Here is a 26,248-nt window from a genome sequence, read left to right on the forward strand (position 1 = left end):
CTCAAGAAGCCAGACGCACCCCCGCTCCACCATTTCGGGGACGACAAACTCGGTGAGCAGGGCGCTGAGGGTCACATTAACACCGCAGATTAGACACCGTGTGGTCATTTGGCAGGTCTGCAATAGGAAGCCATTGGGGGAGGGGACTGCAAGCAATAGTAGTCCAGACGAGTCTCCACCCAAGGTCAAGGTGCCCGCCCGACGGGCAGCGAACCGCAAGGACTTCTCTCCGTAGCCCCGCCCCTCGAGGGGGCCCGAAGCCGTTCTCTCGCCAGAGCCAGGGTACGTTCCCTTTAAGGCGTTCGAGAAAGTCACCGCGTTGGTACACAGCGAACGAGGCGTGGCGTATTTTGTCCCTCGCGGGCCTTCGTGGGCCGGGCCGGGCGCGAGGGCGGGGTAAGGGAGCGGCGGTGGGGTCAAAGGCCATAGCGCGCACCACGTGGGCCGGTGACTCCGTCCTTCCCGCAGCTGCAGTGGCGCGCAGGGCACTTGGGTTAGTGGCGCGGCGGGCGGCGCGGACAGCCGAGGCGGACGCACGCTCCCGCCGCCATGGTCATCAAAACGGACGAGTTGCCGGCGGCCGCCCCGGCGGACAGCGCCCGGGAGCCCAGCTCGCAGGCCGGTGGCAAGGGGCGGCCGGGCGCGGCGGGTGAGCGGGGCCGGGGTCAGGGGGCAGCAGGGCGGGAGGCTGAATCGGGCCGAGTGGGCGGGGGGGTTCGGGGTTGCGCGGGGACCGCCGCCTTCCCTCCGCGCCTGGCTGGGTTGCATCTCGCCGAGCCCTCCACCGGGTGCCCCCGCCCTGAAGGTCACCTTCACTGTCGCCCCCGCCTGCGGCCCGGGCTTCACACGTGGGGTCCCGGGGCGGGCAGCGGCGGCTAACACACGCGTGCCAGATCGCGGCGAGACGTGCACGCGCATGCAGTTTCGGGGTGTGCCGGCTCCGCAGACGGACGGACGCGGCGGCCCCACCCCCTACGCCCCCGGGCATGGGGAACTCTCCGGACTGGGGTCACTTGACACTTGCTCCGTCAAGCACCCCCTTCGCGTCAGAATCCCAAGCATTCCCTGTGCATAGGGCTGCAGCCTTGCGAGTTAGACTCAGCTTGGGACTTCTCAGGCTTGGTCTGTGGGAAGAGCGCAAGTTGGGGTGTGTGTTTCGTGAGGGAGTTTCTGTGGTTCGTTCCCAGAGGCAAGGCTTTAACCCCAGGTCTGCAGGGTCTGATCTCCGTCCTGTTAGATGTCGGCCTGGCTGGCAGACCTGGGGGTCTGCCTGTGTATGGGGGCAAAGCCAAACTCCTTGGCAGGAGGTGGTGTTTGTGCCAGAACTTGATCATTAACCCGCCTTATTGCGAAAAGTGGGTCAGCCCAGAGTTGCTGTTTTTAAGGCAAAGGTCATCAGCATGGAGTCAAGCTCCCAGTTCTCCCCCGTGGGGCTGTGTGGCATTGGCTTTGGGAGTGGCTGCAGTTTTTCTCAGGTGGGGCCTGCCTCTCCCCTGGGCCTCCTCTGTTTGCTCCGTTCCTTCCATTGCATCTTTGACTACAGCCTTGAGGTTGGAAGCCCCTTCCCAGCCCTTGGGCTGTCATCTCCAAATCTTTCTCAGAGCCCCAGGGCTGGGCTGTGTCCCTCTCTGCCCTGGGTGACAGTGGGAGTGCAGAACTACCCATGCCTCCCACTCCCCATAACTCTCCTCAAAAGGGACTTGTCATCTTCATCTCCCTTCCCAGCTTGGGTGAGTCAGGACGGGAACAGGGTTAGTGGGCTCTCTGACCCTGTAACTGATCACAGCCAGCTTAGCTGATGGTGGGGGATAGGTACTGTGGCAGCTTTGCTGATTGCCTAGAAAAGGCCAAGGTTTGGGCAGAATGACAAATGCTGATGACTCCAACCTGCCAGGCTTCACCCTGATGAGGCTCTGAATCAGTGGAGCAGGCTAGGTAAGAGGAGGCTGATTTCCCCTTCAGCAAAGAGACCTGAAGAGATGAAGCGACTTGCCCAAGGTCACACAGCAATTCAGCATTTGGATTTCCAGCTCACAGCCAGATTGCCAAGGCTGCCCTGGCCTGTCCCACAGGAAGCTGGGAGAGGCATGTTGGCTGGGATCATATGCTGAGAACGTAGGGACTGAGGAGAGGGGAGAGTGTTGGAGAATTTCTCTGAGAGGGTCTGTCTGGGGCAACCTGGGTCAGGGGAGGGTACAGCTGTTCATTTTGGGGAACCTGGAAGCATACTAGCAGGTGGAACATTGGCTCCCTAAGCCTCTGGGAAGCTTGTATAGAGCTAGGACTTGAATTATAGCCAGTCTGAATCTATTCAAAGGAGGAGGCCTTAATGGAGACCCCCAACAGGCCCTCACCCAGGCTTCTGACCTCAGAACCCAGCTCTGGAAGAGTCTCTAGTCCCCTTGAGGAGGTGATCAAGGCCTTTTGTGGGGGGACCAAGGGTCAGTTGCCTTGTTGGGAATAAAGCTACTTTTAGCGGTTAAGAGAACAGCAGGTTTTTCAAGTTCACGGTGGTGTGTCGAGTTCCTTCTGCCTAGGGGAGGGCTCCTTGGAGTTGAGGCCCAGAGCGGAGGGGAAGGGGGCTGGCAGACAGGAGAGGAGCTTGGGGGCTTAGGGGAGCTCCTGGACAGGACCCTAGAGCTCTTCTTTTGGGGAGGTCTGAGCAGAGCAGCTCCGGGAACACTGGACTCTCCCCAGACCCTGCAGACCTGCTTCTGGCCTGGGTGGAGATGGGAAGGAGGCCAACAGATGCCTACCTCCTTGGGATCTTCCTTAGGCTGCCTGCCCCCACCCCTTTCCCTTGAAGCCCCAGACTCCTGGGATAGGGTGATATGCCTTCTGAGGCCTAACTTGCTGCAGGAGACTCACCCTGCCGAGGTTTTGGCTAGGGCGGGGCCTGGCCCTGGCACAGTCTACTGAGTGAGGCCATGCCAGGCTGGGAAACGCACACAGGGGCCACCTGGGATGGCTTACTTTTCTAACTCCTTTCAGCTGCCCATTGGGTCCGCCTTCTCCCAGGCTAGGCCAGGGCTGTGCTTTATCTCTTCATTCTGGTCTGGCCAGTGAAGACTTGGGGGCGGGAGGTGTATGCCATGCTGTTTGGGCAACCCCTTCCCATTCTGCAGAGGATCACCTTTCTCCTTCCCTAAAGCCCAGATCCTCAGGGGTGCCCCCTGGGGTAAGGAAGCAGGGGTGTAGAGGAAGGGGGTACTGTTTACCTGGTGGGCACTGCAGCCTGGGGGCTGGCGCTCAGGCCTGGGCTTGGGTGTCTGACAAACCTGGTTTTTTTCTTGACCTGGCTTGGCTGCCTGTTGCCTCTGCGACCTTGGGCAGCTTGGTTACTAAGCTTCTGGAGCCTCAGTTTCCTCAAGTGAGATGGGCTGGTCGAGCTGATGGAGGGACCTGCTATGGGCTGGGCCTAGAGTGAGTGTTGGCTCTGTGGTGACCAGGGTGAAGGTGGTTGTAGCAGCTACGCAGGGGTCACTGCCAGGCTGCTCTGCCCCCCCCCCCCCCACCGCTTCTCCACAGGGCTGGGGTGTGTCTGGGGAGGGCGGCGGAAGAAGAGGGGCTCTGCCGGGGCCTGGTCCTTTGTGCCATCCGCTGAGTGTGCGCAAGCCAGAACCCTTGGTGGAGGGTGCGGGGAGCCGAGGGCCTGCTGGGTGCCAGCCCTTCAGGGCTGCCTGGAAGGGACTAGATGGGCAGGGAGGGGGCCTGGCTACCCGCCCCCACCCTGGTTAGTATGGATGCCGGAGCAGTCCCGCCTGGGCCCTGGCAACAAGTCAGAGGCCCCGGGAAGGCGCCCTGGCAAGGCTGGGCATGTTCCTTGTCCACAGCCGCTCGGCCTTTGGTCTCTTGCTGCCAGCTCTGTTTTCCCCAGGGGAGAGACTTGGTTTTCTCCTGGCAGCGCAGGGGCTGCTAGGGAGGGAAGTTGGAGCCTGCCAGCTTCTTGGTGGAGCTGGAGGCCTGGGGCACGGGTGCAGTTGTCCTCTGGGCGTCTGGGGTTAGGGTTCCCACCAGAGCTAGTGACTCTCAGGAAGGGGAGAACTGCCAGGTCACCTGCAGGGGGCAGCACGAGCCAGAGGCCCCAGCCACCCACTTGCCGCAGGAGGTGGGCAGGGTGCTCAGTGCAGCCGGTGGACAGGGGGGCGGCCACCTCATGGCCTGGGCCCGAGTCTGTGCCAACTGTTGCCGGCAGCCGGCTGAAGCGGTCTTGCCCACCCCCACTGGGGTTGAGGCCGAGGAGAGGACACCCTTGCTGGGCTCTACCCCTGCCAGCCAGTCCCCAGGGCCCTCGATCCTGAGGGGCCCAGGTACCCCAGACGCTGGGTTCTCCTGCCCCGCTGACTGCTTCACCAGCAGTGACCCCCTTTTGGGGGGATACAGGGAGGTGGGCCTGAGCTCTGATGGCAGCTCCACCTGGGGTCCTGGAGCCACCAGGGCCTCCTGGCCCACAGCCGTCCTTCTGGCCGACCTTGAGCAGGATGCGAGGCAGGGGGAGTGTGCCCTTCCCAGGGCCGCCCCAGCAGGCCTGGCCCCACTGAAACCCGAAGCCAGCCGGATCTCCAGCCCTGAGCCGGCCAGCTGCATGGCGGCAAGGGTAGAGGCAGAGGCCGGAAGGAGGCACACAGGCAGTGCCGGGCCTGAGCTGGAGAGCTGGCTGCCTCGCTGCCATGGAGGTCCTGTGACTCCAGGACGCGGGAGAGGGCAGCCGCCGAGCACACCAGGTGGGCTGTGGGGACAGGGAGCCAAGTGGCTGGGCTCTGGCGGGGAGGTCACTGGGCCTTGATCCCGCTGTAGGGAGACCTTCAGGGTGCTTGGCAGGAAAGAGGAGGAGCAGGGCGGGCTGTCCTCAGGGGAGTGGAGGCCCCTGGGAACCAGCCACATTCCTTTGAAATCTGATAGGAGATTGGGTGCCCCCTGGGGCGGGAACCTGGAGCAGAGGTGCCTTCTGGGCAGGCTCCCTGAGCCAGGGAGGGGGAGTGGGAGCTGTGGCCACCCTTGCCCTCCTCTCTGTCCTCCTGGCCCAGACTCAGGGAGCACAGGCCACCTGTCTGGGTCCAGGTCTCTGGTTTCCCACTTTTGGGGTCTCAGAGACCTCAAAGCTGCTGTTCTGTATTGGGCAGGGGCCCCCTCATCCTGAGGGCTGGTCAGCCCACAGAGCCTTTCTCAAGGCCTCGGCTGGGGGAAGGCCGCCTCATAGCTGTCATCCCTCTTGCTGCATTTTGAAAACTGACCAACCACCACCCTTCTCCCGCCCTGCTGTCCCTCCTGTCCCTGTCTGCTGTGTCGCAGAGTCAGCCAGTTTCTCGCTTTGGGGCTGGCTGCTCAGTTTCCAGGGGCTTGGGGTCGCCCCGCCTAGGGCTGTGGGCTCACTTGAAGGAGAGGTCCTTGTGCGTCCTTGCGGTTGTTGGGAGTTTACCTTCAGGTTTGGAGCGGTGTGCTGGGGACGGGGGTGGCGACAGTTACTGAAGGCCCGCCATGGGCCAGGACTGAGGGCAGCGCAGCCATGTGGTAGGGGGGCGCTCCAGGGGGAATCTAGGGTCCGCTCTTGACTCTTGACCTTGGGCAAGGCACTGAACTTCTGGGCCTCAGACGTCCTTATTTGGGGGAAGGAGGAGGGGACTGTATCTGAGCTCCTGGCGGTTCTGTTTATCACTAAGTTGAGGGGACGTGGGAAGAGGGAGTGGCTTCTCTCCACGTCCTGTTCCCGGTCCCCCCGTGTGCCCTTATGTGTCAGGCTTATCTAGACTTCTATACATTTCCCAAGGCCCCTGCTCCATGTTTCTGGTAGGTCTGGGTAGAGCCCACACAGCTCTGGGGAGGTGCACCCCATCCCCACTCCTCACAGCTGGGTAGGGAAGAGGAGGTGGAGTCTGGAGGGGTTGGGGTCCAGAGCAGAGCTGGGTGAGCTGACCTGTCTGGAGCTCCCAGATAAGCAAGGGGCCAGTCTGGCTGCCAGGCAGACCCTGGGCCGGAAGGCCCCGTGGGCCAGTTGGGCTCCAGGCGGGCCTGTGTTTTGCTGGAGGGTTTCTGCGAGGACATCCTCTTCTCCCCCACCGGGGGCAGGGCGGGAAGGGCTCTCCTCTGTTCCCCTTAGTGCCTGGGGAGAAATAGAAGGTTTTGTCACCTGCTCCTTCTCCCCACGACATGTGAGTCGGTTGCTGGTCACAAGTGCGGGGCTTTTACAGTAATTAATTCAGTGCCTTTCTGTTGAGTGCAGGCAAGACAGGAGGAGGAAGATAGAGCTGCTGGTGTGAACAGCCCCCCGAGTGCAGCACGACACTGCTGCCAGGGGTCATTGGTCAGGCTTCAGAGAAGAGAGTTTATTTCACCTAGGCCTTGACGGATGAGTAGGAGTCTGCCCGATGGAATGGTATATGGGGGGCAGCATAAACAAAAGCACAGGTACGAGGGAAAATGTGTGGCCTGTTCTCAGGCTTCTGAGTAGTTTGGTGTAGCTGCACCTCGATGGGGAGAACTGGCAGGAGCTGAGATGGACTTTAGGCCTAAGATGTTCGGTTCCTGTGAGCCGTAGAGCAGTGGAGAGTATTAGAAGGTTCTAAGGGGTACCTTTTTTTTTTTTTTTTTTGGAAGAGGAAAAAGGGCTATATTTATTTGATTCTATGGATTTTCACTTATTCCTGTTAACCATTAATGATGCAGATTTACCATTAATTGAAAAATTTTATCTTTTTTACTATGGTCACCTTTAATAACAACTTAAAAAGCACTTTATTTAAAAAAGGAGTTATCTATATTTACCAGAATTTCATTTGTAGAAGCACAAGTGTTGTCTTTGGATCACTCTGCTAAGGATATGGTCACACCATGAAAATGAAAATTACTTGTAGACTTTGGATATAAAACGTGAACAGTTCCCAAAAGTTGATAAAAGAATTTGCTCCCTACAGCTTCAATGCCCTAGTTTTCTCAAAAAGCTCCTGATACATTTTTTTCTAAATCATACCCTAAAATAAACACTAGTTTAACAATTGTGTCATACAATAATACAAGCTTATTGTAAACACCTGGAAAGTACAGACTTTATAAGGAAAGGATTATATCACTCTTAATCCTGTTATTTAAGGAAAGCCACTGAATTCTGAGTCTTTTAGTCTTTCTACTGGAATAGATATAAATGTACATATACACACATAATTAGGACTGTAGTGCATGTTCTAATTTTTTTTTAATTGAAGTACAGTTGATTTACAATGTTTTGTTAATTTCAGGTGTACAGCAAGTGGTATTCTTGAAATAGGGGAAATGGCCTGCAGCAGTCCTGTGACCAGTTTGGAGATTAGGTTGGGTGACTAGATAGGGACAGGGGGGCGGGCATTCGCAGAGCAGGGGCTGGTTTGTGGAGGAAGATAAATTCCATGCTGACAAGATGAGTCTGGTGAGGCCTAAGGGATGGCCACATGTTGAAAAACTGGAGCGAGGCCTGGATTGGTCACGTGAGCTGGGAGACGGGAGGGCATTTGCAGTCACGGGCAAGGGTGAGATGGGAATGAGCAGAGGCTGGGGCCCAGGACACCCACAGCTGGACTGCCAGGAGAAGGTCAAGCTGGAGAGGGAAGAATAAGAGCATTAGTGTCCATCAGGGAAGAGGAGGAAGTGAGCGACGGCGGGAAGGGGAGCCAAGCAGCTAGTTGCGTAAGGCCAGAGCAGACCCTCAGGTTTGGCCCTTAGGGTGGCATTGGTGACTCTGGGGAGAGTGGTCTGGGTGGCCTATTCACACGGCCGCCAGACTGGGGGCCTGAGGAGCAGATAGGAAGCGAGGGCCCGGGGTGTGGAGGCGAGCGAGCAGGCAGTAGCCTGCAGGTGTGCCCTGGGGTGCGGTGGGACCGGAGTCTGGTGCAGGGCCGAGTCTTGGGAGGACAAGCAGACGCCATTCTGTAGGGCTGTGTCCACCCTGGTGGGTGAGGCAGACCTCGCCAGCGAGGTCCATCTGACTCAGCTCCTTTCTTGTCCCCCGCAGAGCTGCCATCAGTCATGCTGTTGAATGGGGACTGCCCGGAGAGCCTGAAAAAGGAAGAGGGGGCTGCCGAACCGCCCCGGGAAAATGGGCTGGATGAGGCTGAGCCGGGAGAGGAGACCACTGGACAGGAAGTCATTGTCATTCAGGACACAGGCTTTTCTGTGAAGATCCTGGCTCCTGGGATCGAGCCCTTCTCCCTCCAGGTGAGACGATAGAGGGGTACTGGGGGCCAGAGCCTGAGCCTGTTGGGGAGGGTGAGGATGCGAAGCCAAGCTTTGCCTTTGCCCGGTCTGGCCCCATGTTGAGGCAGGAAACCGAGGGTCCTGTGCCTTCCAAGGTCACTCAGCTAACGTGGTGGACATGGGAGTCCAGGTCCAGGCCGTTGCCTCATTGCAAGGGGACAGATCCCAGCTGGGACTGCCAGCCCTGTTTGGGGATCGGTATGGTAGTGGCTGGGTAGTGTTGGGGTCCCAGGGCTCCCCACCCTCAGGTAGGTCAATTCTCTGGCTGGAGTTTTACCATCTGTCTGAGAGGAGAGTGGTAGTGGGTGGTCTTCAAGAGCAGAGCCAACCCAGAGGTCTTGTAAACTGTTACTCATTGGGGAACCAGGTGAGGCCCTCTTGTGTCTTCTGGAGCCGCAGGCTTCAGCCCCAGAGCACACCTTCCTGAAGGGGGAAGCCATTTGCCCTGGGGACCTTGGCACTGGGCAAGGGAGGAGGCAAGATTGCTATTTTCTTTTCCTTGTTTTTACACCTCCTGCTGCTCTACTCAGGGCCTGCTCTTGGTCTGCAGGAATAGTTTAAGCCTGCGGGTAACAGGGCAAGGCTCTGTCCTGCACATGTGCATATACCCTGCACACACACACACAGACACACACACACACACACACACAGGTGCAAATGGGCATGGTATGTATGGGCAGGGCCTGGAATTTAAAATAAAAGCCAAAAAGGGGGAAACAGTATTTGGAGCATTGACTTTAGGGACCCAGGTACTTTGGGCTGGGGAAGCGGTATGTTTTCACCAGGTTGGTCAGGGCCTTCTCCCTGGCAGGTGTCCCCCCAGGAGATGGTACAGGAGATCCACCAGGTGCTCATGGACCGTGAAGACACATGTCACCGCACCTGCTTCTCACTGCACCTGGACGGCAACATGCTGGACCACTTCTCAGAGCTGCGCAGTGTGGAGGGGCTGCAGGAGGGCTCGGTGCTACGCGTGGTGGAAGGTTTGTCCGGAAGTTGTGCGGCCCGCCAAGGGGGGGCATGAGGAGGCGGGGCCAGGTGGCACTCACCCCCACCCCACCCCTCCCTCTGGTATCTGGGTATCACTGTGTCACAGATGAGCATGTGGAGGCTCAGGGCGGTATTGAACTTGTGGAGGCAGGAGAAGATAGGACAGGAGCACAGATCTGCTTCTCAGGCCATCACAAGCACACCCTCCAACTTCATGGGTTGAATATCAGAGTCGTGATTTTAAAAAAAAACAAACAGTACCAGGCAGGTGCTTGAAATCAGCCCGTTCAAATTTTATAGAGATAAAAGTTCAGTCTCTTAAGGAAACTAAGGTTTCACGGCTCTTGAGCAGGGAAGTCAGGCCCAGTGTGGAGCAGTCAGCTGGCATGGTGGGTCTGGTTTGTCTGCAAAAAAAAAAAAAATAAAACATCCTGTGAACTTAGGTTACCTGGGGAAAGGTGGCACCGCAGTTCTAGGCATGTCAGCCAAGGAACAAATGTGGGAAAAATGTAACCCAGCTGTGCCCAGACTTACCTAATGATGAAACCTCTGTCCTTCCCCAGAAGAGCCCTCATTGAAATTTCATGAAACATGAGTTGGGGAGCAGTGTTGCAGTTTGAGGTCCTGTAAGTCCTCAGGCCACCCCCGGCCAGGGCTGCCCTGGGAGAACTGGACTGAGCCAATGGGGACCTAGCAGTTGTGCTGGGCTGCCCACCCGAGACACTCGTGGGCAGAGAGCAGGGGGCTTCTGTATGCACTTCCAGAGGCATTTCTTGTGCCCTTTCGCATAAGGTTCGTTGCAAACAAGGATCCCTGCCCACCAGCAGGCAGGTGTATGTGTTGAAAGCAGAATTCCAGCTTATGTGTTCATAAGGGAATTTGTAAGTGAAAGCCTAAAATTGAAAATCAAGACCACCCCTGGTAGTGCCATGGCTGACTTTTCTCTGCTGGGTGGGTTGTTGCCCTGGTAACGCCCTGCCCATCCCCCTCCCGACAGAGCCATACACGGTGCGAGAGGCCCGCATCCACGTGCGCCACGTTCGAGACCTGCTCAAGAGCCTGGACCCATCCGATGCCTTCAACGGGGTTGACTGCAACTCCTTGTCCTTCCTGAGTGTCTTTACTGATGGCGACCTGGGAGGTGCGGGAGGCATTGGGGCTGGCGGTTGGGCAGAGGGGCCAGGAGCAAGTTGGCCAGGGGCTGGTGAAGGGGCCAAGGGCCCGGCCTTCCCACCTGGAGGGAAGCAGAGCTGGAGGCACCCAGACCAGGGCCACTTGAGCTGGGGAGGGAGTTGGCCCCTGGGTGGTCCTGGGCTGACCACCAGCCTCGGGTCCCTCAGACAGCGGGAAGCGGAAGAAGGGCTTGGAGATGGACCCCATTGACTGTACACCGCCTGAGTACATCCTTCCAGGGAGCCGGGAGCGGCCGTTGTGTCCTCTGCAGCCCCAGAACCGTGATTGGAAGGTGGGAGCAGGTCTCTTTTGGGGCAGGGGATCGCCACACCAGGAAGCCTGGCCCACTCAAGCTTGGCCATTCCTGCAGCCTCTGCAGTGCCTGAAAGTGCTCACCATGAGCGGCTGGAACCCACCCCCTGGGAATCGCAAGATGCACGGGGACCTCATGTACCTGTTTGTGATCACAGCCGAGGACCGACAAGTCAGCATCACGGCATCCACTCGGGGATTTTACCTGAACCAGTAAGTTCCTGTGCGAGCCCGTTCGGAGTCCATGGGCAGCCGCTTGGGGCGCCCTGCACAGTGACCACCCTCTCCCTGCAGGTCCACAGCGTACCACTTCAACCCCAAGCCTGCCAGCCCCCGCTTCCTCAGCCATTCCCTGGTGGAGCTGCTCAACCAGATCAGCCCAACCTTCAAAAAAAACTTTGCCGCCCTGCAGAAGAAAAGGTAGCACCTGGGCCCATCTGTCCCTCATCTCACATCCCACGGGGTGGGTGAACCATACAGCCTGAACTCTAGCACTTCTGCCCTAAGCTGTGCCCCCAGCACCCCAGAGCTTCCTTCTAGGCAGCAGTCAGCCTAGCAGCTCTAGGACAGGCGGCCGTTTGCTTCCGTCAGACTCTTCAGGGATAGAGCCTTGGTGGGGAGACAGCAGAGCCAGTGGGACCTTGGAGAAGGGGCCCAGGGCAGGGCTCTGGGCTCAGCGGGCTGCCCCATCTCCCCTCTGCCCGCCACAGGGTCCAGCGCCACCCGTTCGAGAGGATCGCCACCCCATTCCAGGTGTACAGCTGGACAGCGCCCCAGGCGGAGCACGCCATGGACTGCGTGCGCGCGGAGGACGCCTACACCTCCCGGCTGGGCTACGAGGAGCATATTCCAGGACAGGTGCCTGCAGCCTGGCGGCCCACCCTTGGCTCTTCCCTCCCTTCCCCTGGTGGGCGCCAGGCCGGGTTCTGGGTGCTTGGGGGGCTGTCTGTGGGGAGGCGGGGGACGGGACTGCCCCGAGCAGGTGCTGGGGGCTCAGGTGGAGCTGGTGTCTCCCTCCCTGTCCTGCTGTAGACCCGGGACTGGAATGAGGAGCTGCAGACAACGCGGGAGCTGCCTCGGAAGAACCTGCCTGAGCGGCTGCTGCGAGAAAGAGCCATATTCAAGGTGCCCATGGCCCCTCAGGCCTGACCAGTGGCCGCAGGCCCGCCTGCCACCTACCTGCTCGTTTTCTGTGAACAAGAGGGAAGCCGGGGTGGGCCTTCAGGGACCTTCCAGGGTGTCCTGCCAGCCTTCCGCCTCCTGGTAGATGACCCCAACTCCTTCTTCCGGCCTCTCTGAGATGTAGCGTCTGTGGGCCGGAACCGGTGGGGACACGCCTCCAGGATGGGCTGAGTGGCAAGGTCCATGACAGCTTCCCTCCCAGCACACCCACGTGGAGCCCTCAGCTGGACACACGTGCCCTGCTGTGATATCCTTAGTGTTTTTCCTGAGACAGATGAGGAAAAAGCAGTGCTTTTGAAAGAAGTTTATTTGAAATCTCCCATAATCTTACTAGAGATGATAATGGTAAAAATAAGATCTAAAGTCCGGGGTGCTCACTTTGCCAGGGGCTGTGCCAGGTGCTGTGTAGGCATTACCTCCTGTAATCTTCCAGACACCTTGTAAAGGCTGATACTTTTATGTCACAGTTTTATAGATGAGAAAACAGGTCTGAGAGGTGATCCAGCCAAGATCACCTGGCACGTATTTGGTGATTCCCAGACCCACCCCAATCCTCACTCTCCCTTTTAATCACTAAGCTCTGCTCTCTCTCGCAGTATAAGTGTTACATTTTTTCAAAACTGGGGTTTCTTTTTTTTTAAAATAAATTTATTAATTTAATTTTATTTATTTTATTTGTGGCTGCGTTGGGTCTTCGTTGCTGTGCACGGGCTTTTCTCTGGTTGTGGTGAGCGGGGGCTACTCTTCGTTGCTGTGCACAGGCTTCTCATTGCGGTGGCTTCTCTTGTTGCGGAGCATGGGCTCTAGACACGCGGGCTTCAGCAGTTGTGGCGCACGGGCTCAGTAGTTGTGGCTCGCGGGCTCTAGAGTGCAGGCTCAGTAGTTGTGGCTCGCGGGCTTAGTTGCTCCGCAGCATGTGGGATCTTCCCAGACCAGGGCTCGAACCCGTGTCCCCTGCATTGGCAGGCAAATTCTTAACCACTGCGCCACCAAGGAAGCCCAAAACTGGGGTTTCTTGCCCTTTTCCAAATGTGAGGGAACTTTGTCCTGCTTACCTCCACCAGCCCTGGGCGAGCTTGGCCAGGCGGGATGAACCCCGCGGCTCTCTCACCCTGCAACCTCGGGCCCCCAGGTACACAGTGACTTCACGGCGGCAGCCACGCGGGGTGCCATGGCAGTCATCGATGGCAATGTGATGGCCATCAACCCCAGCGAGGATACCAAGATGCAGATGTTCATCTGGAACAACATCTTCTTCAGCTTGGGCTTTGATGTCCGCGACCACTACAAGGACTTCGGTGGGGACGTGGCGGCCTATGTGGCGCCCACCAACGACCTGAACGGCGTGCGCACATACAATGCCGTGGACGTGGAGGGGCTGTACACGCTGGGCACGGTGGTGGTGGATTACCGCGGCTACCGTGTCACGGCCCAGTCCATCATCCCCGGCATCCTGGAGCGGGACCAGGAGCAGAGTGTCGTCTACGGCTCCATTGACTTTGGCAAGACGGTGGTGTCGCACCCACGTTACCTGGAGCTGCTGGAACGCACGAGCCGACCCCTCAAGATCCTGAGGCACCGGGTGCTCAACGACCGGGATGAAGAGGTGGAGCTCTGCTCCTCCGTGGAGTGCAAGGGCATCATCGGCAACGACGGTCGCCACTACATCCTTGACCTGCTGCGCACCTTCCCCCCCGACCTCAACTTCCTGCCCGTGCCCGGCGAGGTGCTGCCCGAGGAGTGCACCCGCGCCGGTTTCCCCCGCGCCCACCGCCACAAGCTCTGCTGCCTGCGCCAGGAGCTGGTGGACGCCTTCGTGGAGCACAGGTGGGGAGCCAGGGCAAGCGGCTGCATCCTCCGGTGGGTGGTCCTGGGGCCTGATCCTTGACGGGGGAGGCTTTGGAAAGTGAAGAGGAGCTAGCTCTGGCCCTGGTCATCCCAGCCCCATCCCCAGCGCCACCCACCGTGGCGTCAGGCTCCCCAACACGGACATCCAAGAGCTTTATGTGGATCAGAAACTAGCAAGTGGCTAGACCAGTGGCTTTCAACTGACTGAAGCGGGGCTGTTCCCTCAAGGAGCACATGGAAATCTGCTTGGGTGTTTTGTTTGTTTGTTTGTTTTTAAATTTTATTTATTTATTTATTTTTGACTGTGTTGGGTCTTCGTTTCTGTGCGAGGGCTTTCTCTAGTTGCGGCAAGCGTGGGCCACTCTTCATCGCGGTGCGTGGGCCTCTCACTATCGTGGCCTCTTTTGTTGCGGAGCACAGGCTCCAGACAAACAGACTCAGTAGTTGTGGCTCACGGGCCCAGTTGCTCCGCGGCATGTGGGATCTTCCCAGACCAGGGCTTGAACCCGTGTCCCCTGCATTAGCAGGCAGATTCTCAACCACTGCGCCACCAGCGAAGCCCTGCTTGGGTGTTTTTGAACCTCCCAGTGCCAGGGCCCTGGAGGAGGGGCGGGGTTGGGGTCCCTGCTGCTGGCGTTTTGTGCTTAGGGGTCAGCCCGTCAAATGCCCCAGAATAATCTCCCTGTCAGAATGCCAGGGGGGTTCCTGGTGCTCTCGAGAGCCCTGGCCTGCGTGTGAGCCCCCCCCACACCAGCTGTCCTCTTCCTGTCTGGGAAGATCCCCATTTTTGCTGTGACCTGCTGCCGCCACCTGGTAGTATTGCTGGGCTGGCACACGCACACGTGTGTGGACGCTTGCACACTGGATGGGATGTGTCCCCAGGCCGGCAGGGTGTCCAGCCCCAACATCCGTCAACCCCAGCAGGGCAGGAGCTGGGGCCTGGCTCAGGTCCCCCGAAGCCAGCAGGAAGCTGCCAGAGCAGTCACGCCTCTACATACCCCTCCTCCATTCCCTGCTCTGCCCCATCCTCTGTGCTCTAGGTACCTCCTCTTCATGAAGTTGGCAGCCCTACAGCTGATGCAGCAGAAGGCCAGCAAGATGGAGACCCCCCCGTCACTGGAAAACGGCGACCCCCCATCCTCGGAGTCCAAGCCTAAAGACCCTCCAGCACCCGAGGTGGGAAGCGAGGAGGAGGGCAGCAGTGCTAGTGGCCTGGCCAAGGTGAAGGAGCTGGCAGAGACCATCGCCTCGGACGACGGGACAGGTGGGGCTGCCGTGGATGCCAGGGGAGCCCAGGCCAGGGGAGGCTCGGCTGCTGCCCCACCGGAGCGGGAGTGGGGCTACCTCCTAATGGGACGTGTCTCCACAGCAGACCCTCGCAGCCGGGAGGTGATCCGCAACGCATGCAAGGCTGTGGGCTCCATCAGCAGCACGGCCTTTGACGTCCGCTTCAACCCTGACATCTTCTCGCCAGGTGAATGGTCCTCTAGGGCCCCAGTGCTGGTGGGCCTGTTCGCCCACCTGAGGGCTGCCGTCTGTCTGGCCACCCGCCTCTCTTCTGCCTGGCTCACGCCTCTGCTCTCCCTCCCCCAGGGGTTCGCTTCCCGGAGTCTTGCCAGGAGGAAGTTCGGAACCAGAAGCAGCTGCTAAAAGATGCCGCTGCCTTCCTGCTCTCCTGCCAGATCCCCGGCTTGGTGAGGGCAGGGGTGGGACGAGGGACTGCCCAGAGGGTGCTGTTACAGGCCCTGGGGCCTCATCCATCTCCGACTCTGGAAGCTTGTGGAACCTTTGCGGGAGTGACTTAGGCCTGCTGACCTGCAAGGCAGGCAGGGTGGAGTTCTCTTCCCCAGAATGGGGCCGCTGACACACAGGGGCCAAGGGAGGCATCAGGTTCTGCTCTGCGTGCCCTCCCTTGTAGGCTGGCAGCTGGGGTCTGGTCCTCTGAGCCCCCGTGTGATGGGATGGCTGATAGAGGGGCTGGGGGCATCTTCACCCCCACAAGCTTTGTACATAGGCCCTGTGTATGTACATGGTGCTTGCTCCCCACTAAGGCAGCCCTGAGCTTAGGTGCCATGCTGTCCCCTGATCTTTTTTTTTTTTTTTTTAACATCTGTATTGGTGTATAATTGCTTTACAATGGTGTGTTAGTTTTTGCTTTATAACAAAGTGAATCAGCTATATGTATACATATATCCCCATATCTCCTCCCTCCCACCCTCCCTATCCCACCCCTCTAGGTGGTCACAAAGCCCTGAGCTGATCTCCCTGTGCTATGTGGCTGCTTCCCACTAGCTATGTATTTTACATTTGGTAGTGTATATATGTCCACGCCACTCTCTCACTTCGTCCCAACTTACCCTTCCCCCTCCCCGTGTCCTCAAGGCCATTCTCTACATCTGCGTCTTTATTCCTGTCCTGCTCCTAGGTTCTTCAGAACCTTTTTTTTTTTTTTTTTTTTTTTTAGATTCCGTATATATGTGTTAGCATATGGTATTTGTTTTTCTCTTTCTGACTTACTTCACTCTGTATGACAGACTCTAGGTCCATTCACCTCACTACAAATAACTCAATTTTGTTTCTTTTTATGGCTGAGTAATATTCCATTGTATATATGTGCCACATCTTTTTTATCCATTCATCAGTTGATGGACACTTAGGTTGCTTCCATGTCCTGGCAATTGTAAATAGAGCTGCATTGAACATTGTGGTACATGACTTTTTTTGAATTATGGTTTTCTCAGGGTACATGCCCAGTGGTGGGATTGCTGTGTCCCCCGATCTTTGAGCTGAGCCTGCCGTGCTGGCTGCCCCAGGCCCCTGTGAGGCGCAGCACAGCCGCGGGGTGAAGCTGTGGCCCTGCTTCTTCCTCTGCAGTCACAGGAGAGCCTGTGCGGCTCCCTCATCCCTGCTTCCCTGCCGTGTGGGCCCAGCAGTCACAGGGGTGATGGTGGCCTGTGCAGAAGGCTGGGGACAAGATCTCACATCCTTGCTGCTGCTTTGTCTCCTTCCCCCTTCCCGATTGGGAGCTGGGGTCTCAGTCCCCTCCTTCCTTCAGGGCCTCAGGATAGCGTGAGCTCCTTTGGGAAGACCCAGGGCGGGAGGAGGCAGAGGCCCTGGGCTTGGGGGGCCTGACCTGCTGCAGCCCGCAGGTGAAGGACTTCGCAGACCACGCAGTGCTGCCCATGGACGGGGCCACGCTGGCCGAGGTGATGCGTCAGCGCGGCATCAACATGCGCTACCTGGGCAAGGTGCTGGACCTGGTACTACGGAGCCCGGCCCGGGACCAGCTGGACCACATCTATGTGAGTGGTGCCCAGGGCAGCTGTGAGATGGCGGGGATGGGATGGAGGCCTGGGGCCTGACCAAGACTCCCCTCTCTGCACCCTTGCAGAAGATCGGCATCGGAGAGCTCATCACCCGCTCTGCCAAGCACATCTTCAAGACGTACTTACAGGTACTGCACTCCCTCCCCAGCCCGGGTCATGGGGATGTCGGGGGAGCCCGGGTGGTGACACTGGTCCAACCTCCCTTGCAGGGGGTCGAGCTCTCGGGGCTCTCGGCTGCCATCAGCCACTTCCTGAACTGCTTCCTGAGCTCCTACCCCAACCCCGTGGCCCACCTGCCCGCCGACGAGCTCGTCTCCAAGAAGAGGAACAGGAGGAGGAGAAACCGGCCGCCAGGGGCAGCGGATAACACAGCCTGGGCTGTCATGACCCCCCAGGAGCTTTGGAAGAACATCTGCCAGGAGGCCAAGAACTACTTTGACTTCAGCCTCGAGTGGTACGTGAGCGGGTGCAGGGGCGCTGGGCTCCCGGGCAGCGTCCGGGTCCTCCGTGGTCGCTGGCAGTGGAACGGGGAGGAGAAAGCAGGGAGCTGTGGAGGACCGCTTGCTTGGGGAAGTGGGGAGGGGAGCTGGGAGGGGGCTCGGGTGGAGAGGCAGCTGTGGAGAAGGGGGCAGAGGGGTGCTGGGCTGCCTGGGCCCACCCGCCGCTCCTCCCCAGTGAGACCGTGGACCAGGCCGTGGAGACCTACGGGCTGCAGAAGATCACGCTGCTGCGGGAGATCTCCCTGAAAACCGGAATTCAGGTGGGCCGGCTCAGAGCGTCCTGCAGGGCTCCCGGGGCCACGGGGGGAACTGGGTGGGGCGGTGCCGGCCATTTGAGCCTGGGCTGAGGCTGCCTGTGGGTGTTGGGCTGGGTCCCCAGATCCTGCTGAAGGAGTACAGCTTCGACAGCCGCCACAAGCCCGCGTTCACGGAGGAGGACGTGCTCAACATCTTCCCCGTGGTCAAACACGTCAACCCGAAGGCTTCAGACGCCTTTCACTTCTTCCAGAGCGGGCAGGCCAAAGTACAGCAGGGTGCGTGCCAGGTGCAGCCGTGGGGGGTGGGGCCCCCATTTCCCCCCGGCCGGCCCTGACCTTCCGCCCTCGGGGTGCCCTGCAGGCTTCCTGAAGGAGGGCTGCGAGCTCATCAACGAGGCCCTGAACCTGTTTAACAACGTGTATGGAGCCATGCACGTGGAGATCTGCGCCTGCCTGCGCCTCCTCGCCCGCCTCCACTACATCATGGGCGACTACGCCGAGGTAGGCCACACGCACCCTCTGGGCCTTCAGCAGGGGCCCGGGGCCTGGTCTGGCACCATGGGGGCGGAGGGGGGAATGGGGGAGCTGGGGCTGCGTTCTCACCGCTGCGGCAGTAGGAAGCAGGAGTCCAGGCAGGTGGAACTGGAGTCCCTGTCGCCCCAGGGGCCCGGGATGCTGCTTACCTCCGGGCCCCCCCAGGAGGAGCACGTGGAGACCCGGGGAGGTGCTTGTTCTGCCTGTACGGCTGCCCGCCTCCCCTGCCCCACCAGCTCCCCCACTTAAGAGCTGTATCCTGGGGAGAGCTGCCGTGCCCGTGGACAAAGTGGGAGTGATGGCAGGGCCTCCCTTCACGGGGATGAGGGAAGGGTAAATTCTGACTCAGTACTTAGAGCCCTGTAAGCACCAGGGAAGCTGCTTGGGGTCTGTGCTGTTGCCTGTACCATCCTGGGGCCTGGTGGCGTTAACCTGCCTTGTTGGCCCCGGGGCTTGAGAGGCTGTTTCCTAGGCCAGGTGCACTGTAGGTGCCCCACTCCCCACTCCAGCCATAGGACTCCTGTTTTCTTTCGCCTGTGTCTGCCTTTTCTTATTACGAATACTTTATTTTTAGCACAATTTTAGATTTGTATGCATGTGTTGGCATAGATTAAGACAAGTGTTTTAAAATGTGAAGCAGCCTCAGAGCGGGGTGTCGACTTCCATGGTCACAGCAGCTGGATTTTGACCACTCTTCCGCTGCCTTTGTGCAAAGTAAAAATAGAAATTGCAGCCAGAGGTGAAGAGGCCGAGCTGCTGTGGAGGCTTGTGGGCCAGGCAGACTGGGTGTGGGGCGGTACCACCCAGGGGTGACAGCCCCCCACCTCCCCAGGCCCTCAGCAATCAACAGAAGGCTGTGCTGATGAGCGAGCGCGTGATGGGCATCGAGCACCCCAACACCATCCAGGAATATGTGAGTAGCCACCGGGGGCACGGCCTGCAAGGTGGGTGGGACCCCTGGCCGCCCCAGCCTGACGCCACTGCCCCCGCAGATGCACCTGGCCCTGTACTGCTTCGCCAGCAGCCAGCTGTCCACGGCCCTGAGCCTGCTGTACCGCGCCCGCTACCTCACACTGCTCGTGTTCGGGGAGGACCACCCTGAGATGGCCCTGCTGGACGTGAGTACTGGGGAGGGGCAGCGGGACTAGCCTCGAGCCCAGGGGAGCGGGAGCTGACCAGGGCCCTCCGGACTGCCCCCAGAACAACATCGGGCTGGTGCTGCACGGAGTGATGGAGTGTGACCTATCGCTGCGCTTCCTGGAGAATGCGCTGGCCGTCAGCACCAAGTACCACGGGCCCAAGTCCCTCAAGGTGGCCCTCAGGTGAGGCTGTGCTGGGTTAGGGGACAGGGAGGCCCCGGGCCACAGGGTCCCGGGAAGCGCTTGCATTGAGGGTGGGCACGGGATCCAGCACTCTGTCCTCCATCTGACTCCTGAGGAAATGTCTCTCAACTTGCATCTCTTCTCTGAGTTCTGGACTTGCCTTCCCCCTTGGAAAGTTCCCAGAGTGGGTTCTGGGGTAGCCTGCACACCGCCCATCCGTCCCCACCGGCCCATTCACGTCCCTCCCTCGCCTCCCCCTGTGCCGTGCCTCCCTGCAGCCACCACCTGGTCGCCCGGGTCTATGAGAGCAAAGCCGAGTTCCGGTCAGCCCTGCAGCACGAGAAAGAAGGCTACACAATCTACAAGACGCAGGTGGGCCACAGCGGGGCGGGGAGGGGCGGGGAGGGGCGGGGAGGGGCGGAAGGGGTGGGGCGGCGGGCAGCCCTGATATTTTCCCGCCCCCTGCAGCTGGGCGAGGACCACGAGAAGACCAAGGAGAGCTCCGAGTACCTCAAGTGCCTGACCCAGCAGGCCGTGGCCCTGCAGCGCACCATGAACGAGATCTACCGCAACGGCTCCAGCGCCAACATCCCGCCCCTCAAGGTGGGTCCCCGAGCGGGGCTGGGTGGGCCGCTCCCCGGCCTCCCGGCGCCCAGGCAGTGGCTCAGCCTCCCTGCCCCTCAGTTCACAGCCCCCAGCATGGCCAGCGTCTTGGAACAGCTGAACGTCATCAACGGCATCCTCTTCATTCCTCTCAGGTGAGGCGCCCCACCCCCGCTTGGAAGTGGGCCTTTATTTTTCTTCTTGGTTTTTTAAATATGTGATACATTGACATGGCTCAAAATTGAAAAGTATAGCCAGTGGCAAGGAGTTCCTTGTGAATCCTTCCAGAAATACTCTGCATAATTGGGCAAACACAGATTTGTAACCTTTTCTCCCCGTTTTTTCCCCAAGGCGCAAAATTGTAGCGAGCCATGCACATAGGTATTTTTCTCCTGCACTTAATCTGCCTTGGCGATCGTTTCGTGTCAGTATGTAAAGAGCAGCGTTGTTCTTTTTCTGGACTCCTGCTCTGTCAGTGTAGGGATGTGCCTTAGAGCCGGGCCCTGAGGGTCCCTGTGCGGCTCTTACAAACAGTGCTGTCTTCGAAAGACCCTCGCGCCGTCTCCCTCCCACCTGTGTGGGGCATGGGTTTGGTCAGCTCAGTGTCACGGCACTTACAGCGTATCTGCTCTGTGTTGCACCTACACCTATTTTTTTGGGTGTAATCAGCTATAGGAGCGGCCGGGGTGCAGTGGGTTTGAACTGGGCGTGAAGGCTGCTGGGAGCCAGGCCTTAACTGGAGGCTGTCAAGTGTGTGCAGTTCTTACTTTTTCAGCGCTCGGGGGCCTTTCTGTTTGCGGGAGGGAAGCACTTGTTCCACACGTGTGTCTCACTGCAGAGAGCACAGAGCCTGATCTTGTTCTAAGTTTAAGCAGAGCCAGTGAGGTGACGGAGGGCCCAGGCCCACTCTGATACCCACCCTTCGCCCCGTCCTTCTACTCAGCCAAAAAGACTTGGAGAATCTGAAAGCCGAGGTGGCGCGGCGGCACCAGCTCCAGGAGGCCAGCGGGAACAGGGATAAGGCAGAGGAGCCCATGGCTACTGAGCCAGAGCCAGCAGGGGCCTCAGAGGATGCGGCCTCCCAGCCCCCAGCTGCCAAGGACCCTCCTTCCCTGAGCTTGCAGGGGTAGGAAGGGAGACACAGACGGACAGTCAGCCAGCTGCCCCGTTACCCAGCGATCCAGACTCCAGGAGAAGGGGGCGTGCCCTGCACATCAGGAGAGGCAGCAAGTCCCTCTTCCTCCACGCTTCCAACCCCACCCCGCCCCCAGCATCCTCCTGGGACCGTGGCCTGGCCTGCCTGACCCTCTGAAAGATGTTCTTGCACTGGTTCAAAAAGTATACGACTCAGAGGCCTAATCGAAGACACGTGAATGGAGCGCGTGGGCATCAGTTCCCAGCTGGCGGACAGGTGCCCCCTCGGGCCCCCCATCCTCAAGCAGGTGTGCGCGAGTGTGTCTGTGCCCGCGAGCGTCCTGATCCGCCCTTCCTGACTTGTACATAGCCCCGAGCCGGTTCTGAGTGGGTGGGTGACGTGCAGGTGAGATTTCTCAGGTCATTTGTATGTTTGACATTATGGCTGCTGCTTTTGCTGCCACTACCCCCGGCCCCGACCTGGCTGAAAGTCCAGGTTTGAAGCCGAAAAGAGGGGAGCTTTCCTGTGTCCTGGGATGGGGAGCCAGAGCCCTGTGGCAGGGCTGGATGGTTGGGGAGCACTTTATGGCGGGGTGAGGGCCGCAGCAGCTTTACTAACCACGGGTGGGCCGGGCCTGGCCCGGCTATGCGCGGGGTGGGGAAAATGTTGGGCAGCGGTGGCTCCCCAGACACCCCTGTGCCCAGCCCCGGCTTGTCGGCCCTTGGGCCCCAGCAGGAGGTGCTGCCTTCCCACTCCCCGCACCCCAGCTGGGGTTAACCTTGGGGTATAGTCTGAATGTATCCTTCTCCCCGTTGAACAACCTCAGCTGCCTAACGCACAGTGGGGTGGGGGGGGCTGGGGGACCCGGAGTGAATCATGGATCCCGGGGGAGACGTCACAGATACACGAGTGACTGTCCCTTGTTTGTGGAGCTTAGCTCCCTACCTGGTCCTAGGACACACAGGCATCTACAGAGAGGAGCTCTGGGAGTGGAAGGGAGGGGGCTGCAGAAGGTGGTGGGCCCACAGGCCCGTCTGCCCAGGCCGCTTCTCTGGGCCTGCTGTCAGAGCCCTGGCAGGTGGGCGGAGACGGCCACCCTTGCGAGCTGGAGGGAGTGGTCCTGGAGCTGGAGGGAGTGGTCCTGCGGCTGGGGCCTCCGCCTGCTGGCTCTGCGGGGAGCCGCTGCCGGGTATGGTCTGTCCCAACACCTGGTTTCAAAGGGAGTGGGTGTGAGCTAGCAAGCGAGGCATCCCCACAGCTGATCAAGAACTTTTTCTTGTTTTTAAACCATCAGTCTTCATTTCACATTGGAATAAAGTGAGTTTTTGAAACCTGCTGTCCCGGCCTCTCCTGTGTGTTCTGTACCAGTCTTGTTTGGTTGTGAGAACTGTTGCCAGAAGTGGTACTAGTAAAAGAGTTTAAAGCACATGGATGTGTAAAATTAGGTCACACTCAAAGTTATCCTTATAATGTCATTTAAGTGGGAGGAAAGGGGGTAGAGCTGCAGGCACCCACCTAGGGTTTACCAGTCTGCCCGTCAGTAGACCCATGGGAGTGGCATATAGGTGAACGTCACCTGTTGTTGGCCACAGAGGAAAAGGCTGAGAATCGCTCCTATACAGGGCCCTGTGGTTCCGGCTGGGGTGAGGGGTGCTACAAGGTGAGGGCCCAGGCCTGGGCGTGCTGGCCCTGGTAGGCTGTTGAAGACCTAACTGGGCATCCGCCCTTGTCCCTTTGCTTGTCAGGAGGACTGGGCGGTGCCCCCCAGAAAACTAGGAGTGCTAGAGTGGGGGGTGTCTAAAGTTTGCCATCCTAGGTGGGCCCTCGTGGAGATCTAACAAACGGGGGCAAGTGGAGCCCACCTAGGTGGGCTTGAGGGGCCAGGCCTGTGAGATGGGAGGGTTGTGGGCAGGAGGCCTGTCTCAAGAGGAGAAGTGTCTACAGCAGGCGGGCCCTCAGCCTCATGCGTACTTAAATGCCTTTTTGAATACTTGGAGAGTCCTTTGTGTCTGACATTGTGGGAAAAAAAAAAAATTCCAACCCTGATGTCTGTTAGTTTTCTTGAGCCAACTGAAAAAAAGATGTCCCTGACATCAAGGTTTTCTTCTAAGTGATGCCCAAGGATGCTCCCTCCCACCCCGCTTTACAGTCTCCTGGTTGTGTTCTGAACGTGCATGCCTTCCTAGAGCATTTATCCTGTGAACGCCAGTCACGTGTTTCTCAGCACTTCTAGAATTGTGGGCATGATCTTGTAAAGCTGAGAAGGCATCAAGTGTAATTACCATTGTACCTACTAGTCACCTGAGAGGCCCAGTTTTCATGGTTGATCCCTTAAGCGTATTGGTGCTGTCAGGTGCCTTTTGACAACCGGAATGACGAGGGACTGTTGTTTTATAAAGGACACAGAGGTGTGAAATCCACCGTTTCTCCTCTTAGTTGACAGCTTGCAAATTTTTGAGAAGGGTGAACAGTGGTATCCAGGAAGGGTTAGTGTGAGAACTGGCATGCAGGTCGTGGGGCAGCTGTGCGAGATGGAATTCAGGTCTAACTTGTGTGAGCCTCTTTGTGTCCCCCACGCTGGTCTTTCACTTTCTGCTCTACTTTTCTTCCCTGTTTGCATTTCTCTTAACATGCATATTACTTTTACAACTTAAAAAATATATATATATATATATTTTTTTAAATTTTATTTATTTATTTATGGCTGTGTTGGGTCTTCGTTTCTGTGCGAGGGCTCTCTCCAGTTGCGGCGAGCGGGGGCCACTCCTCATCGCGGTGCGCGGGCCTCTCACTATCGCGGCCTCTCTTGTTGCGGAGCACAGGCTCCAGACGCGCAGGCTCAGTAAATTGTGGCTCACGGGCCTAGTTGCTCCGCGGCATGTGGGATCCTCCCAGACCAGGGCTCGAACCCGTGTCCCCTGCATTGGCAGGCAGATTCTCAACCACTGCGCCACCAGGGAAGCCCCTTAAAAAATATTTTAAAAAACTGTTATTACTTTTAAGTTGTATCATCTGTCTCCACTCGCTCCTGCCCTCCAAACGGTCATTGTTTTTTTGTTTTTTATTTTAATTGAAGTATAGTTGATTTACAATGTTGTGTTTCTGGTGTACAGCAAAGTGATTCAGTTGTACATTACCTATACCTATGTATGTGTATGTGTGTATTCTTTTTCATATTCTTTTCCATTATGGTTCAGTACAGGATATTGAATATAGTTCCCCATGCTACACAGTAGGACCTTTTTGTTTATCTATTTTATATATAGTAGTTTGTATCTGCTAATCCCGAACTCTTAATTTATCCCTGTCCTACCCCCTTCCCCTTTGGTAACCATAAGTTTGTTTTCTATGTCTGTGAGTCTGTTTCTGTTTGGTAAATAAATTCATTTCTGTCATATTTTACATTCCACATATAAGCAGTATCATATGATATTTGTCTTTGACTTCACTTAGCATGATAATCTCTAGGTCCATCTGTGTTACTGCAAATGGCATTATTTCATTGTTTTTATGGCTGAGTAGTATTCCATTTTATATATGTACCACATCTTTATCCATTCATCTCTTGATGGACATTTAGATTGCTTCCATGTCTTGGCTACTGTATTGTGCTGCTATGAACACTGGGCTGTGCATGTGCCTTTCTGGATTAGAGTTTTCTCCGGATATATGCCCGGGAGTGGGATTGCTGGATCACTATTTTTAGTTTTTTAAGGAACCTCCATACTGTTTTCCATAGTGGCTGTATCAATTTACATTCCCACCAACAGTGTAGGAGGGTTCTCTTTTCTCCACACCCTGTCCAGCATTTATTATTTGTAGTCTTTTTAATGATGGCCATTCTGACCAGTGTGAGGTGATACTGCATTGTAGTTTTGATTTGCATTTCTCTAATAATTAGCAATGTTGAGCATCTTTTCATGTGCCTATTGGCCATCTGCATGTGAAGAAATGTCTATTTAGGTCTTCTGCCCATTCTTTGATTGGGTTTTTTTTTTTTTTTTTGTAACTGAGTTGAATGAGCTGTTTGTATATTTTGGAAATTAAGCCCTTGTCGGTGGCATCATTTGCATTGTTAAATATGAATATTGAGAGAACTGTTAGACTTAGTTGAGGAATTCCTACGTATCCTAAAGGTGAGAATAAGGTATCCTGATGTGGCCCGAGTATTTCCTCCCCCTGACTCCCAGTATCTACATTAGCAATCAAACAAGGCATGCATGATCAGGACACCTTACAGAGGACAGGAGGGCCTCCTCAAATGGAAAGAAATACCCCCATTAAACAGGGAAATCCACTGATTAAAAAAAAGAACTCAGACACTGAGATGCAGGCCATTCAGGACACAGTTGCCCTGAGCATAGTCATTTCATATAGAATGAGTGAGGAGCCTTCCTATGTTGCAAGTGTGGGCAACGTTAATTCTTATCCATTCCCAGCCTCTACCCCATTCCTCATGGTCACCCCACAGTGGAGTTGGCAGTGTGGTGACAGAGAGGGGCTTGGGGATGGGATGAGGGTCTTTCCTGTACGACTAAAAGTAGGTTAAAGGATTGTTTCAGAGATGTCAGAAGGCCCTCCTTATACTTAAATAGCTAATTAGATGCTTAATACAGGCAGAACCAGATAAGGGAAAGAGCTAGTGCATTTGGGTTCAAGTCCCAGCTCACTCTTTAATTAGCTCAATACCCTTGGCATATGACCTCACCTTAAGTGAGCCTGTTTTCTTGTCTGTAAAAATGTGCTAATATCTGCCAGCAGGGGACGTATGTGAGGAAGACGGTATGTTGAGAATAAGGGTGTTGGCCTGACAGGCATTCAAATGTTGGGTATTTTCCTTCCT

At 57.3% G+C, this 26,248-nt stretch overlaps 1 protein-coding gene across 2 annotated transcripts; it reads left to right on the plus strand.

Moving 5' to 3' along the window:
* The first annotated feature begins 457 nt into the window (after positions 1–457).
* On the plus strand, positions 458–22,741 carry CLUH (clustered mitochondria homolog). Of its 2 annotated transcripts, none has more exons than XM_061175129.1 (26): positions 458–649; positions 7,982–8,184; positions 9,035–9,206; positions 10,211–10,354; positions 10,554–10,678; positions 10,757–10,911; positions 10,993–11,118; positions 11,409–11,556; positions 11,731–11,823; positions 13,013–13,707; positions 14,769–14,992; positions 15,098–15,202; positions 15,322–15,422; positions 16,878–17,030; positions 17,120–17,182; positions 17,264–17,508; positions 17,730–17,814; positions 17,934–18,087; positions 18,173–18,312; positions 19,178–19,258; positions 19,338–19,463; positions 19,546–19,667; positions 19,946–20,039; positions 20,136–20,270; positions 20,352–20,425; positions 21,214–22,741. In XM_061175129.1, the coding sequence occupies exons 1-26, from the start codon at positions 550–552 to the stop codon at positions 21,398–21,400; spliced, it is 4,050 nt and encodes a 1,349-aa protein (XP_061031112.1). In that variant the 5' UTR covers positions 458–549; the 3' UTR covers positions 21,401–22,741. The 2 variants fall into 2 exon arrangements, with proteins under 2 accessions (XP_061031112.1, XP_061031113.1); XM_061175130.1 differs by having other exon boundaries at positions 15,101–15,202.
* Positions 22,742–26,248: the final 3,507 nt, after the last annotated feature.

This window comes from Eubalaena glacialis, chromosome 19, assembly GCF_028564815.1.
Source record: "Eubalaena glacialis isolate mEubGla1 chromosome 19, mEubGla1.1.hap2.+ XY, whole genome shotgun sequence".
NCBI lineage: Eukaryota > Metazoa > Chordata > Mammalia > Artiodactyla > Balaenidae > Eubalaena > Eubalaena glacialis.